The sequence below is a fragment of the Pelodiscus sinensis genome, chromosome 6, assembly GCF_052426305.1.
Source record: "Pelodiscus sinensis isolate ZL-2025 chromosome 6, ASM5242630v1, whole genome shotgun sequence".
NCBI lineage: Eukaryota > Metazoa > Chordata > Testudines > Trionychidae > Pelodiscus > Pelodiscus sinensis.
The window spans coordinates 73,090,367-73,106,875 of NC_143057.1; the positions used below are offsets into that span (position 1 = coordinate 73,090,367).

Here is a 16,509-nt window from a genome sequence, read left to right on the forward strand (position 1 = left end):
AATCCCTTCACATTTTTCACACATGACAAGAATTTGCTTTTAGCAACCCTTGGCAATATGTATATCTTCATAGGGCAGTGGATAACTGGATTCAATTGTACCTTTAATTCCCTCCTTTGCTTACAGAGTAAAATTCTCACCTATTCAGAAGGCCAGCACGAGACCTATGCACAACTAAAGTCCCACTTCATCCCTCAAAACAGACTGCCCTCTGTCATATACTTAGGATAGCTCAAAGCAGAACAGAATGGTTTTCACTTGTCTCATGCTGATAAAGAGTCAACGGTTCTCTCTGTTGTTGAAGTTGATTAAAAAGGTCTAATTTCCCCCCTTCATATGATCGTGTATTAGACATCAGAAGATGTCCTTACAAATTAAAAATTCATGATGATAGCATAATTGCTGAAAGGAGTATTTAGAGATCTTTTCTTTTCTTTTCTTTTCTTTTCTTTTCTTTTCTTTTCTTTTCTTTTCTTTTCTTTTCTTTTCTTTTCTTCATTGTCCAATATGATAAATAAAAAAGAATTGCCGTTCGTTTTAGCAGTTGGAAGTTTTCTATTTTTTTAAGAAAAACAAGTTACAACTACAACTGCATATTATCCATAATTCTAAATTGTTTATCTTACCAAGTCCTTCAAAATCTACAAGGAAACACCATTAGTATCTTGTAGGCATCTCATCATTTCACACCTGCATTGAAGCTTGCAAGATCAATTCTCACCTTGTCATACTCTAAGGAAGAATAAAACTACTGTAACTTGGGATCTTGCTGTGGTATTATATACTTTCACAGATGCTATCCACCGCTTAGAGACTATAGGCAGCTGCCTTAATATATCTTATAGTCAAAACAACTTTTCTACTAGATATTACTATACTTCTGTCAGAAGAGCAGTTGAATTAAACTGTCTGGCACAGAGTTACATTTTCTTTCTGGCAAGAATTACATTACCAGCAGTGGACACTGAGAACTGCTGGCACCAAAGGATTATTGCATTATTAGCAGACACTTCATTCTTTATAATATTTAAAGATGATGTTACATTTAGACAACGAGCTTCTATAAAGCAATCATGGGTTTCCACATCAGTTTTGAAATCTGCCTATATGTTTGCTCTCCCCAACCTCATAACTCAGAATCCAAAGTCTGTGCCACCTGCTTGACATTAAAAGGGCTCTGAAGGACTGTATTTAACAAACTGCTGTATTCCAAAAATCTCCCCAACAGCTCATATACTATCAGCAAAGAAAACATGGCCTCTTATTACTATGCAGACTTTATCAATCATGATTTCCATTCAGAAATCCTGTTTTCATCAATATACATAATTACTATTTCCAGTTACAACAGAGTCTTCAAGAGTTGTAGCAGTCTTTTGGCTAAATTAGAAAATATATATATATTTCAGTATACAGTTACAAAGAGTAAACTATTGTCCTCGACAATGCCAACATTTTCAAACTCCTGTGGTTTCCTTGCGAAAATATTTGTATTTCCCTTTATCTGCTTTACAGTCTTCTCTTTAGCCTTCAGAAGACTACATTTATGTTACTGAGGAAGCTTAAATGTTACTGTTATAATGATCCTTTACTGTTTTGTTGTGTATCTGGCTTGGTATATAACACCAGTTCCACTCAAAGCTGCTTGATTATGCTCACATTATAGTCAGTGGCAAAACTCTCATTGATTATTTTTTGGAGTAAGATTAGGCCTTAATTGATGTAATTCCCCCTTCGTCTTAAGAAATTCAAAATGAGGGATATGATTCACTTCTCTCAATGGAATTGTATTTAAAAAGTGAGCGTGGAATCACTAAAAACCAAGGAGTTAATTTATCTACATTATATGTGCACCTCTAAACTTTCTGTAGGCGATTGGGAAAAGGAATTTTAATAGAATTTAAACAAACCAAACCACCCAAATCTATAAAATATGCTAAACAAGAGCAGTGGTTTTCAACCAAGCAGTGGTTTTCAACCAAGGGTATCCTTAGGGATACAGAGAGGTTTTCTGGGGTCCATCAACTTATCTAGCTATTTGTCTAGTTTTAAAACAGGCTACATAAAAATACTAGAAAAGTCAGGGCAAGCTAAAACGTTATACAGCAAATTATTTGTTTATGCTGCTGTATACACTATGCACTGAAATGTAAGTAAAATATTTATATTACAATTGGTTTATTTCATAATTATATGGAAAACAAGTATTTTTCAGTAGTAGTGTGCTGTAATACTTTTGTATTTTTATGTCTGATTTTGTAAGTAGTTTTAAATGAGATATAACTTCGGATGTACAAGACAAATCGGATTCCTGAAAGAGGTACAGTAGTCTGCAAAGGCTGAGAGCTACTAACTTAGAGGGAAGAGTGATCCTTCTTTCTGGATTAGGAGGAGAAGTATAGATATCTATAATTGAGTAATAGGAGTAGTAGTTCGTAACTGGGATTCCTACTTCTTAACTCAATACAAAAAATAAATGTTATTGATAACTACCAGTACTGTTCAGTTTAGAGAATTACAGTATATTATATTATTCTAGGACTTGGAGCATTGCAGGGGAGCTTCTATTGTGGTATAGAGGAGGCTTAAACAGAAACCAAGTGCTGGCTGCCTTCACTTCTTTTAATTTCTTTAGTTTTTTTTTTAAATACACACACAGTAGTGATGTAGCAGTAGTTATAATTTCAGTGAGGGTATGTCTACACTAGCCCCCTAGTTCGATCAAGGGAGGCTAATGAGGGCGACTGAAATTGCAAATGAAACGCGGGATTTAAATATCCCGCGTTTCATTAGCATGTTCCCGGCCGGTCGCCATTTTAGAAATTGACTAGCCCAAAGTAACTGCCCGCATCTACACGCGACAGTGAAACAGGATTCCGAATTAAAGCCCTAAATCGAATTAGCTGGTATTCCTCCTGCAATGAGGTTTAATTTAGGGCTTTAATTTGGAATCCTGTTTCATTGCCACATGTAGACACAGGCAGTTACTTCGGGCTAGTCAATTTCTAAAATGGTGACCGGCTGGGAACATGCTAATGAAGCACGGGATATTTAAATCCCGCACTTCATTTGCAATTTCGGTCGCCCTCATTAGCCTCCCTAGATCAAACTAGGAGGCTAGTGTAGACATACCCTTATTAATTATCCATTTGTTCAAATCAGAGAGACAATATGGAAATTTTGATAGCATTTGAAACAAAGTACAGGTTGGACCTCCCTTATCTGGCACCCTTGGGACCTGACTGGTCCTGAATGAGGGAATTTGCCAGACCAGAGGAGGTCCCTCCCAACACGTCTCATGCTGAACTGCTGCCCCTTGCTAGGGCTCCAGCCCGCTACTACTTCTACCTGCCCAGCTGTGACTCCCCAGTCTGGCGCTCCCTAGCTGCCACAGGGGGGTGGGGCTCTGTGGCCATTGTCAGCTAGCTGTAGCAGTTATATTAGTCTAACGGGGTTTGGCCCCTCCTGACTAGGGCATGCCCCCTTCTGTCCCATATGTTAAATTAAGGGTGATATAAAGCTAGTTTTATGCCAGCCAAAGATTCACTTATCCCATGAGAATCTTCCCTTCTTGCTGAAGGTGGCTTCTGGGTCAGTGCAAAGGCACTTAGAAACAAGGATTTGACTTAATAGAGTTATTTCAGAGAGAAAATGAATCTATTATGACTGATTTTGCAAGATAGTACTGATTACATTGAATAGGATTTTCAGAGGCATCTGGTACACGTAAGTCATTTTAGAAAATCCCACCTATTTCTTATAGAATAGCAAGGACTAGAGAGAAACAGTTTAAGATGGAGAAAAATGCAGAAGAGTGTATGTGTAAAAGAAATATTAAAAATTGGAAGTGAAAGTTTCAAATGAGAATTCCATATAGGCCATGGGGTGGGAAGAAGGACCTACATCCTGTCAAGTATGCTGGAGCTGCACTGACACACATGAGAGATGGGGAAAGGAGAGTTGGGTTTGGTCCTTCTTTGGGCAGGGGGCTGGACTTGATGACCTCCTGAGGTCTCTTCCAGCCCTATGATTCTATGAATTCTATGAGAAGGGAGGAAGCAAAGGGACTCATTCCCCAGTCATGTGTTCATGCAGTCTCAAGGCTGCTTTAATATATTCCAGCACTAGTGGGACTCTCATTACAATCTGGCAACACCCTCCTTTCTCTCTATAATGGTGACCAAATATCCCAATTTTAGGGACAGTCCCAGTATTTGGTGCTTTGACTTATACAGGCTTCTATTACCCCTCACTCCGTAGTGATTTTTTACATTTGGTATCTGGTCACCTATGTTTGGGAAGACCATGAATGGGGGCCCAGAGCCATCTATGCCAGCTTTACAGCAAGCAGAGATTCTCCTTGTATTGGGAATTGTAGCTATTTGTCTCAGTTAATTTTCCATCTGTTTTGAGCTAGTAAAGCATGGCCTAAGATTTGGACCCCAAATTTGCCTGAATTAATCCAAAGTCGATATCTTGGTAGCATGTCTAGTAAGATATGTTATCATCACCTCAGAAAATATTGGCCTTGCAGAATGGAGTCATAATCTTGATAAAATGCCCTACTGATTATCTATAAAGACAAGGGTAAGGGAAACAATTGACAAAAAAGTTACTTAGTTGGGTTTTTAACCAACTTTCAACCCATAATCTTATGTTGAAAAGAGACTATTTAAGAATAACTATATAACAAAATCAGAGTGTTAAACTGCCTGTATTATAGAGACAATTATGTATTAAACACAACTGTGAAAAATGCACGAGTATGTAAGAAATAAAATATTTTTTCAACTTCACATCTGATCAAATAGAAGCACACAAATAATTTTGAAACAAAGTTTTTAGTTCTCGTGTTTCATATTTGTTCTTAAAGATATTTTTAGATTTTTTAAACTCAAAACTATTTATTTTTCCAGGACATTTCAGAATGGTTTTGGTGAGCTTCCATCAGATTTCTCCAAACCAAGTATCAGTCACCCGCTATACTGGCTATCTTGCATAACACCATTTTGTCCATCTTTACTTATGTGAGTATTTCTAGTTAACATAAATAAGAAAAAACTCCAGAGACTACTTCGAGTTAGATATTGTTGTGAGATTGTGCTGATAGTGTTTCTAGATAAATATTGTAGTTAAAATTCAGTTGATACCATATATAAGCACTTTTCTGAATTTGTCAAGTAAGTTTTATCTGATGAAAACTATTCTGTTTAAATGTCCATGATCTGTAAGTGCATTTTTAACTCTTTAGTTGTGTATTTATGTTATGTTTGATATCTGAATTATTTTCAATGTTTAATGTTTTAATTAAAATATAAATATGCAGTAGTTGACAAGTATGTAATTCAGCACAGGTGTGATTTTCATAGTATAATTTAGGAGGCACTTAAGAAGGCTAGCTCCAAAAAGTAAGTTTGATAGTTAAATAACAATTTGAAAAATATGCCAGTATTTTCTACTGATTGGTTATATTTGATTTTAGGGAACTTGCTACATGTTTAAAAGCAAATGAATAATTTCTCTTTCACTGCATATAATGACAAGTATCACACAGCATATGTTCCAAGCTGTGCTGTCATTTCATTTCTAATTTTGTTTCCAACATACTTACACACCCATTGTTGATCCTCTCCCAATCCTTTTGCCTCTTTCCCCATATTGGCCCCCCAAAAGGATATTTTAGTTCATTTTTCATAATTTAGATGTTTGCAAATCTGTATATTTATATATGTATATATTATGTCTAAAACACAATAAATAAAAGACAAAGGAATCTGGTTCGATTCTTAAAATACTTTATGCTAACATGGAAGGGCCTGCTGTGGTGAAGACCATGGCCAAGATCACCATTGTTGTGATCTCCTCTTACTGGGCCAGTTCCTAGAATGTAACTTATGACATAGATCACCAGGGTAAAGAGATGTCCTTATCACACCTTGCACTGCTTTCAGCAAGAAAGGGAGTGTAGGGTAGCAGCTATTATTGTCTCGTACTCTACTCATGGATTCCTCTTGTGTAAGGGAACTCCTCCTGCGGTCCCTTACATGGCCCATTTCAGTCAGCAGAAAAATTCTCACTACCTGCATTGGGATCAGGATTTTACACATGGTCTTTAGAGCAGCTTTGCTTGAGGAGTGGCTTAAAGTTTCTGTAACAGTACTAAGGACTTATGTATTGTCATTGTGTGGGATAAAAATAATAAAATGGTGGGAGTCTGCATCTCTCCTATACACTGAGGAAGTGAATTCCATGGCAGGTCTGCACAGGATATGGAAGTTAAGAAGAGGGCAGAATTCCCCACAAACAGCATGGCCATGCTGTCTACATGGAGATAATCCATATGGCTAGACTCTAAAAACACTTAGTACTTATCCTTGGCAACAACATTTTCACCTACTCACAAAATCCTGTGCGACACTGATTAGTAGAAGGGACAAAGAATTCTCAATTTTACTGTCAATATTTTGCCCAGCATATTTACATTTGGAAGTTTTCTTCTTTCCAATATCATATATAAAGTGTGAATAATAAAGTTTTTTAAAAAGTATTCAAATTACTAGACTAGACTAGAAAACTGTAGTCAGGGCCATCGTTATGACTTCTGGTGCCCTACTCAACCCAAGCACCTGAACCCCCATCTCCTGCCATGAAGTGGGTCAGCAACTCTGTGTGGGGAAACGGAGTTGTGCTCTGGGCTGCAGGAGTAGAAACAAGGCAGGGAAACTGTTGGGGGAACAGGCAGAAGGGAGAGTGGTGCAGGGCGTGGGGCCAGAGTATTGGCGCCGCTGGAATCGTGGGTGCTGAGGATTTCATCCCCTGGGGCTGGGAGACAGAGCAGAGGACCTGGAAACTGAGGGTTAAGGCTGTCAGGGCTGGGAGGCAGAGTAAGGGTCTGATGGTATGGACCTTCAGGGTCGGGAAATGAAGCAGCGGGTAAAAAGCTGGAGGATTGGGCTGCTGGGGCCAAGAGGCAGATTGGGAGGCTGTGGGATTGGGCTACTGGGTTTGGGAGGTGGAGCGAGGGGCCTGAGGGTGAAGGGTTGGGCCGCCAGGACCAGGAGGTGGAGCAGGAGTCAAAAGGTCATGGAACTGGGCCTCCAGGAGCAAGAGACAGAGCAAAAGCTGGGGGGTAGGAGATTGGGGCTGCTTGAGCTGGCATTGCCCTCAGCCAGCACTAAGGATATGCAACATAGGACACTCTTTAATTTGGGGCACAGTAGTACCCCAAATTTAGTGGTATCCCACGTAGCTGCTTATTCTGCACATGCCTGAGGATGGCCCTGACTGTAGTATTAAAGCATCCTGCTTATTAATCCTCTTATGGGTCATCTTGAAAATAGAGCTGTGTTCTTATTCATAGCAAAGTTGAAAACAAGTGGGACCCTGATCCATGCTGGAGTTGCTAGAAGTTACTGTGATGGGTTGCATCACAGGGATCCCCTTGGGTGCTGGCCATGCCCCTGAGCCTGCCTACTTGTCCTTTGGGGCACTCCACTGTGCTGTCTTGCTGGGCCAGAAACTCTGGTCTCCCCCAGCCAAGGAAGCCAACAGGATTGCCAGGCCAGCCAGAGGGGATGGCCCCTCAGGCAGAAGGGGACGATGCAGTGCTAAGCTTATGGTGGCTTATATCTATACTGGAGTTAGATACGAAAAATTGAGAAATTGTATAAATCTGATAGTAATGTGTTATGTTTAGAGGTAACCTGTGGTAGAAGAAAGCTTACTATTTTAGGTATTCTAGATACATGTACACATACATTTATACTATGTTTCTTTGACTTTAAATTTTTTGTTTTGTATTTCTTAAAAATAATCATTGTTAACTTCTGCTTGTCTAATAGAAGGTTCAATTTTACACTTTGGTTTTTCATGCTACATTCCAACAAAAATAACAAATTTGTTTATAAAACTACTTAGTGACTAGTTTTAATGAATATTTATGTTCTTTTAGTGATTTGTTTTATGGACTTATAACTCTACTACTTGCAAATCATCACTCGTCTCTTTTCTTCCATTATTAAAAAACTGAAAATTTAAATATATGATATTTATATATAGTTTACCTTTAGTCTCTTTTTATGAGGCTAGTGCTATGCTCATGGCTACATGAGCTGGGAGGATGAGAGAACATATGCCTCTCCATATGTCCAATGCAAAAACTTCTCAGTGCATTTATTGGTGTGAGCTTAGTGGCTGTAGGGAATGTCTGCAACATTTTATTTTTCCTCTGAGTGAGTCACACCACTGTACATTTCAATTTGCAAGAGGCTTAAAGAGCCAAGAACTGGTGTATATAGTATATTGCAACATAATAACTTCCCATCTGGTCAATGACAGACAAGCTTTATTTCTACCAAATATTCTAAAAATGGCCTTTAAATTTAATTTAAGTAATTTTAAATAGTAATGCTCACGTGCCCAACTGACCAAACTCCTCACCGATCTCATATTTTGGGGGGCAATTAAAATAAGTGGTAGAAAAAGTGTTCTGTAGCTATATGAAAACCAGCCATAAAGATAAACAAAACTGAGGCTGGCCACTGTAATTTTATTGAATTAATGAAAATGTACAATTTACACATAAGTCAAAGTGCTAAATGTCATTAATACTAGTATTTTTTTATTTTTACTTTTCTTGTTATATAATTCCTGCTTTGTTGCTTTTATGTCTGCGTTAAGTATCTGTTATTGATAAAATATAATGTGTTTTCAAGAACAGTTATTAAAATTGGAAGAGATTAATCCTGAAAGTGTATTTTAATTGATGTAAAAATGTCAAGGTTTTCTGTTTGGTGCAAATTGTATTACGATTTGAGTATGTGTGTATTGATATTAGTCATATACAAATGATATATATGAGTGTGTACATATATATATTTATATGTACATACACAATATAATATACAATTAACATAATTACCAAGCAGCTAGTGTTATTACACAAACAGCATACCTGACACAAACTCACAAAAACATGAAAATGACCTTGAAATCCCTTAGCGGTATTTCTCCACCCACAGCCACGTACCATTCCCATAATTACCATACACCACTGGCAGTACAATCAGAACACTGTGGCTACGTCTAGACTGGCCCCAAATTCCGGAAAAGGGATGCAAAGCAGGTAAGTCAGCATAGGGAAATCCGCGGGGGATTTAAATATCCCCCGCGGATTTAAATAAACATGTCCGCCGCTTTTTTTCCGGCTTGGGGAAAAGCCAGAAAAAAAGCGTCTAGACTGGCGCAATCCTCCAGAATAAAGCCCTTTCAAGTAGGAATAAGAGATCCTCCGGAAAAGGGCTTTATTCCAGAGGATTGAGCCAGTCTAGACGCTTTTTTTCCGGCTTTTCCCCAAGCCGGAAAAAAAGCGGCGGACATGTTTATTTAAATCCTGCGGGGGATATTTAAATCCCCCGCGGATTTCCCTATGCTGACTTACCTGCTTCGCATCCCTTTTCCGGAATTTGGGGCCAGTCTAAACGTAGCCTATGTGTTCACAATACCTCTTTACCAAATTACCACTTACAGTACTGTTCATTATAAATGCTTGACATAATGGTGTTTTGGGCTGTGAGGAGTTTGATAAAGGAAGTTCTGAGAGGGAGACTTACCGTACATGATCTGAGGCAAGTAGTTTTTGTGGTAATGGTAAGGTGTATGCTTAGGACAATGTTTCTCAAGGTGGTCTGTGAAATCACATTGAGAAACCTGCTATCTGGCAGCTCCATTTACTTACCAGCTCCACAGCCATGGAGCCTCGCAGCTCACATTTGTTGCAGTTTGCCTTTTGCAGCCAAGGGGAATCGCGAGGCTCCATGGCCATGGAGCCAGTAAATAAACATACCAGAGAAGCCAGTTAGAAGGTTTTTCAAAGTGCTTTCATATTATCTTCTTATCAATAAACTAGGCAAATACAACTTAGATGGGGCTGCTAAAGTGGGTGCATAACTGGCTGGATAACCATTCTCGGAGAGTAGTTATTAACGGTTCACAATCTTCTGGAAGGGCATAACAAGTGGGTTCTGCAGTAGTCTATTTTGGGACTGGTTCTCTTCAATATCTTCATCAACAATTTAGATATTGGCATAGAGAGTACTCTTATTAAGTTTGCAGATGATGCCAAGCTGGGAGGGATTGCAACTGCTTTGGAGGATAGGGTCATAATTCAAAATGACCTGGATAAACTGGAGAAATGGTCTGAGGTAAATAGGATGAAGCTTAATAAGGACAAATGCAAAGTACTCCACTTAGGAAGGAACAATCAGTTTCACACATATCGAATGGGAAGCGACTGTCTAGGAAGGAGTACTGAAGAAAGGGATCTAGGTGTCATAGTGGACCACAAGCTAAATATGAGTCAACAGAGTGACGCTGTTACAAAAAAAGTAAACATGATTCTGGGATGCATTAACGGAAGTGTTGTGAGCAAGACACGAAAAGTCATTCTTCTGTCCTACTCTGACTGATTAGGCCTCAATTGGAGTATTGTGTCCAGTTCTGGGCACCACATTTCAAGAAAGATGTGGAGAAATTGGAGAAGGTCCAAAGAAGAGCAACAAGAATGATTATAGGTCTAGAGAACATGACCTATGAAGGAAGACTGAAAGAACTGGGCTTGTTTAGTTTGGAAAGGAGACAACTGAGAGGGGACATGATAACGGTTTTCAGGTATCTAAAAGGGTGTCACAAGGAGGAGGGAGAAAAATTGTTCCCTTTGGCATCTGATGATAGGACAAGAAGCAATGGGCTTAAACTGCAGCAAGGGAGGTTTAGGTTGGACATTAGGAAAAACTTCCTTTTTTTCGTGATGGTTAAACACTGGAATAAACTGCATAGAAAAGTTGTGAAATCTTCATCACTGGAGATATTTAAGAACAGGTTACACAGACATCTGTCAGGGATGGTGTAGACAGTATTAGGTCCTGCCATGAGGGCAGGGGACTGGACTCGATGACCTCTTGAGGTCCCTTTCAGTTCTAGTGTTCTATGATTCTGTGAAACATTGGCTTAGAGGGAAGTTAATGGAATGTGGCTTAAGATACTACAGTGATGAGCACAGTATAACTGTGCAGAATAGAATAGAACTTTTCATTTCCTTGCTTTCTCTGGGTTGTGACTGGTATACTTGTTGTGTTATAACCCTGACTGAACAACAGAGGTTTAGATGTGTTCATTTCTCGAGAGTTTTAATGCCTAAATGAAGGTGGAGAATTGACTGATGAGGCAGGAGAATGAGGGATGGGCAGTGGCTGACACACAGAGGTAAAAGTGCAGCAGCTGACAAAGATTTTTTTTCCATCAGTAACTCTTCGGGGTTATGTGCCAGCTGCTGCACATAAATGGCACGTAATATTTATGTTCAGCTGCATATAAATCCTTCTCCTTTACAGACTACAGAAACATCTTGCTTCTGGTGAAAAGATCTTATCTGATAGAGAAGGTTTTGTATGTGCACTAGTACATAACATCTCTGCATGTATAGTTTTTGCACGGGTGCATTAGTAATTAATGTGCTATTGCAGGTAACATTTATGTGCATAAAATTTACATGAACAGCGAATACACTTTCAAAATCATCAACTGCTTGAGCATACAGTTTCAGCTCAAATAAGTAAATGTAATGGCTAAAATTGTGCAAAATTGATTTTAAAATGACATTTAAACAGTCTTTTTTTTAAAATCAGTCAACAAAATTAAAGGCAAGTATCAGAGGTATAGCCATGTTAGTCTGAATCTGCAAAAACAACGAGAAGTCTTGTGGCACCTACTAGACTAATAGATTTATTGGAGCATAAGCTTTCATGGGCAAAGACCCACTTCGTCAGATGCATGTATTGGAAATTCCAGAGGCAGGTATAAATATACAGGCATAAGAAAAGAGTTCCTATCAAGAGTAAGGTTTGAGATAACAAGGTCAATTCAGGCAAGCAGGATGAGGCCCCCTTCTAGAAGCTGATGTGGAGGTGTGAACAGCAAGAGAGGAGAAACTGCTTTTGTAGTTGGCTAGCCATTCACAAAAAAACTTTAAAAACAGACTTCAAAGAGAAACTGCAGAGCTACAATTCATCTGCAAATTTGACACTATCTGTTTAGGATTAAACAAAGAGGCTGTGTCTACACTGCACCCCTTTTCCGGAAAGTAGGAATAAAAGATCCTCCGGAAAAGGGTTTATTTTCCGGAGAATCACGTCTAGACTGCCTCTTTTCTCCGGCTTATCCCCAAGCAGGAAAAAAGCGGTAGCCATGTTAATGCAAATACCGCGGGGGATATTTAAATCCCCCGCGGATTTTGCTATTCCAAAGTGTCTAATCTGCATCCCTTTTCCAGAAAAGGGATGCAGTGTAGACACAACCAGACTGTGAATGGCTAGCCATTAACTGAGTTTTCTAAAACGAAGATTTTTTCAATGCTCCCTGTGTCAATAAAGAGATTATTATCAAAAGGCAATATCTTTGTCAGAGCTGATCAACTCTGACAGAAAAGGGAGAGGTGGGAGACTTGTTGTAATAACTGTACCAACAGCTTTACCCTAATGATAGTGAAAGTGAAAGTTCATAAGAAGTCTCAATAACTTATAACAGCAATTCTCAAACTTTAGCAATTGCAACCCCGCCCCCATTTTGATTTAATTTTTTTCAGGGGCCCCTGCCCCACCCTTTCACCAAGGCCCTGTCCCTAACCCACCCCTTCTCTGAGGCCCTATGCCTGCTTGCTCCATTCCTCCTCCCTCTGTTACTCTGTCTCCTCCAACCTCACTTATTTTCACCAGGCTGAGGGTGGGGATTGGCATTCAGAAGGGGGTGATGGCTCCAGGTGAGGGTGCAGGCTCAGGGATGAGTGGTTTGGGGTGCAGGAGAGGGCTCAAGGTGCCAACAATGCTTGGCCAAAGCTCCCAAGAAATGGCCACTAGTTCCCTGCAGCCCTTACGTGCATGAGTGGCAAGTGAAGCATCCATTGCACTCACAGGCTCTGCTCCTGCATATCCCATTAGTTGTGGTTCCTAGCCAATGGGAGCTGTAGAGCTAGCATTTGAGCAGAGCAGTATGTGGCGCTTCCCATATGTGTAGGAGCCATAGTCTCCTGGAGGCCACTTCCAGGAGCTGTGTGGAACCAGAGGACGTAAGCTTGCTTTAGCTCTGGGCCATCGGACCCAGGAAGCACAGGGAGGGAAGGAGAGAGAACCTCTGGAGGTTGCCTCGCAGACCTCTCAAGGGTCTGCAGACCTAAGTGTGCGAAACACTGTCTTATAATAATGAATGTTAGTGGGGAAAGGTGCAAAAGGGAGAAAGAAAGAGCAAATTAGTTCCCAGGAAAAGCCTACTGGAATTGTGTTGCCAGCATGCTTAGCAAACAAGATTGCATGAGACCAAAAATAAGTGAACCAAAATGTGTGAGTCAGAAATTATCCATAATTGGTGTCATAGAGTTTAAGGCCAGAAGGTATCATCAGATGATCTTGTCTGACCTCTTGTATATCACAACCACCAGCACCTTTCTGCACCCTTACAACAAACCCAACAATGGAAATTAGACAAAAGTATTACAGCTCAGAGGAGACTAGACTATTACATGCATCAGGCAGAAAATAGAAGAGACTGATTTTCACCAGTCCCCAAGGCCCCACAATGGTTAGAACATAATTTAGTGAGATATAGCCAGATTATTCTAGCAAGTAACCTGCATCCTCACGCTATAGAAGATGAAATATCCCATGATCGCTGCCAGTCTGACCTGGGGGAAAATTCCTTCCTGACCCCACATATAATAATCATTTTGACCCTAAGCATGAGGACAATAACAGACAATAAAGCAACTGAAAGAGAATGCTCGGGGGCCATTTCAGAGCCTTGCCCTTCCCCATCCAGTGTCCCATCTCCAGCCATGGTTTTCTGATTCTTCAGAGGAAGGAGTTTGTTTTTAAAACTCACAGGTTATGTTGGAGGGTGGGGAAAATCCATTCCTGATTCCTCTAGATGGCCAGTTGATGTCTTGAAGCATGGGTTTTCAGAAACATAAAATATAAAATGGAAGTGAGACCCAGAGCTGTTTAACTTGTCTCCCTCTGATGAGAAGCATTCATGTCATACAGTTGTACTCATTAATATGTCCAGCTCCCTCTTTAAATTGTTTTCCTCCACAACACCTATTGGGAGTCTGTTCCAGAACATCATCCCTCTGATATCTGTAAACCACCCACCTTCTGAATTCCTTGCCTGGAGCAGGGAACAAGCTGACAGGTGGGAGGCAGCTCCTGCTCACTCAGATGTTGGAAATCTACCCTCCACCAGCTTTGCTGAACCAGGAATCCTGCTGCTCCACCTTCTCTTCTCTCTGGTTCTTGACCTGGGCCTTCCCTGCCCTTCCTGGCATTGCATGTGCAGGGGACATCTGCACTGTGTGTACCATCAACAAGTGGCAGCCAACCCCAAAATCTTCCCTGCTGCCTCTTAAGGTAGTGACTCCTGCTCCTCCTCACTGTGGAAAGCTTTGGGGGCATGGCTCCCACTCACAATCCTGACAGCTTTGCCAATTATCTAATTACACAAATCCAAACACTCTTATCCTGTTCCACCCCTTTTCTGAGGCCTCACTCCTTTTTCAGGGTCCTGCTCTCGCTCACTCCATCCATTCTTCTCACATCACTCACTCAGCCCAACCGAGATGGGGCACGGGCTTAGGAAAGCGATGCAGGCTCTGAGCTGGGCCAAAAGGTTTGGCGTGTGGGAAGGAGTTCTGGACTGAACACGTGGCAGGGGGTTAGAATGCAGGAGGGAGCATGGGCCACGGGAGAGAGTTTGGGTGTTACAGGAGATTGAGGGTGAACTGACAAACTGCTGACTTAGCAAAATGTGGTGGCCATTTTTATTCAAATGAATCGCGGGAGATTTAAATCCCTGCTTCATTTGCAATGTCGGTATGTCTAATTTACATCCCTCTGATGACAGAGGGATGTAGTCTAGACATACCTAAGGCTCCTTTCCTGTCTTTGCCCTGTGCCACTCCAGGAAGTGTCCAGAATGTTCCTGGGGCCCTGTGGAGGTGCCGTCCCTGTCTGCAGGTACTACTCCTTCAGCTTCCATTGGCTGTGGTTCCCAACCATCGGGAGCTGAAGAGTAGTCACTTGAGTCACGGAGAGGGATGTGTTGGCAGTTTCCAGGAACAGCATGGGGCCAGGGCAGGCAGGAAACCAACCTTAGCCCTGTCGTGCCACCAGATTTTTAGCCAATTTCCAGTTTGGGTTCAACAGCCTCCAGGAGACTGAAGCGAAACCCACGAGGGTTGGCACCTGAACATCCTGACAGTGCAACACACAGCCTTGGGGAGGCCAGAGAGCAGAGTGGGGACCAAGCAGCTAACTTGCAGTTTAGTGGAGTAGCAAGGGTCTTGAGGGTCATTCCTCCACCAAACAGACTGAGCCAGAAACTCTGGGTCTACTTTTGGGGTCAGAGAATGGGAGAGATGGAAGCTCCAATTTGGAAAGTTGCTTGCAAATGCTAGGTACATCACACTGTAAAATCAGAAAAAATCAATTAACTTATCAATTTTTGCATTTTGAAGCTGGAGCTTGGTGGTGTTCATTAGTGGAGCTCAAGTTAAATCAGTAAATATAAATTTGTTTGGCTCCCAACCATAGTACTCAGCTATTTGAGGGATAAGTAATATTTTGAAACAGGTAATTTTGAAGGATTGTATCTGAGGAAATCTGTGTTCAAAATTACCTCAGATTTGAACCACTATCTATGCAGGGCTCTTTGTTGGCATACCAGTTATGAGTGCAATCTCATTTTGCAGGTGGATTTTGCAGGACTTAGAAAAATATCCTTAACACTGAAAGAACAGCTCCTGTAACACCCCATTACATACTCCTTTTACAATTTCATTGGTTTTGTTATTTATCCAATTCTTATACTTGATTTCAGACATTTTATAGCTTCATGCTAAACAATTAATGTAATACTGTACTCAAATATAATAACCTCAAATTTATTCAAGCATAAGAAAATTCATTTTTGCCTTATGGAACAAGAACATACATGGTTCCATGAAAGAGATAAGTGAGGTTACTTTGTATCAGTTATAAACTTGGCAGACTACCAAATGTTAATTTGCTTTTAGCTAGTTGAGATTAAATGTAATTCCTTCCTTGAGCAGCCTTAAAGTAAGCAAGCATGAAAGCATTTTCTGAGTAATCTGGGAGGAATTGACATTTAAAGGAGTTAGCATTACATCTGCACTTTAAGGCTATTAATTTCATAGATAAATTAACTACATTATTCTGTCTTTATCTTACGTTTTGAAAGGATTCCATCAACCGGAGAAATGGCAGCCCAGGGTCAACTGAAACTGCTCTTATCCCAACCGTATTGTAATTGGAACTTACTTTTGGAAACACTGCTACATCAGGATTGCCTCTTAGCGAAAATTTTACTAAGATGTTCAAGTAAGTATTTGTGCTTTGTAAGAATAGCAGCAAGAATGCAGATACATTTGTGAGTTTTGCTACATTT

At 40.4% G+C, this 16,509-nt stretch overlaps 1 protein-coding gene across 9 annotated transcripts in view; it reads left to right on the forward strand.

Annotated features, from left to right (window-relative positions):
- KIAA0825 (KIAA0825 ortholog) overlaps positions 1-16,509 on the forward strand; it is a 386,099-nt gene that overhangs the window by 160,561 nt on the left and 209,029 nt on the right. For all 9 annotated transcript variants that reach the window (XM_075932132.2, XM_075932137.2, XM_075932129.2 and 6 more), the window contains 2 exons: positions 4,917-5,027; positions 16,303-16,442. In XM_075932132.2, coding sequence (XP_075788247.2) covers positions 4,917-5,027; positions 16,303-16,442 — 251 coding nt within the window. The remainder of the gene's footprint in view (positions 1-4,916; positions 5,028-16,302; positions 16,443-16,509) is intronic.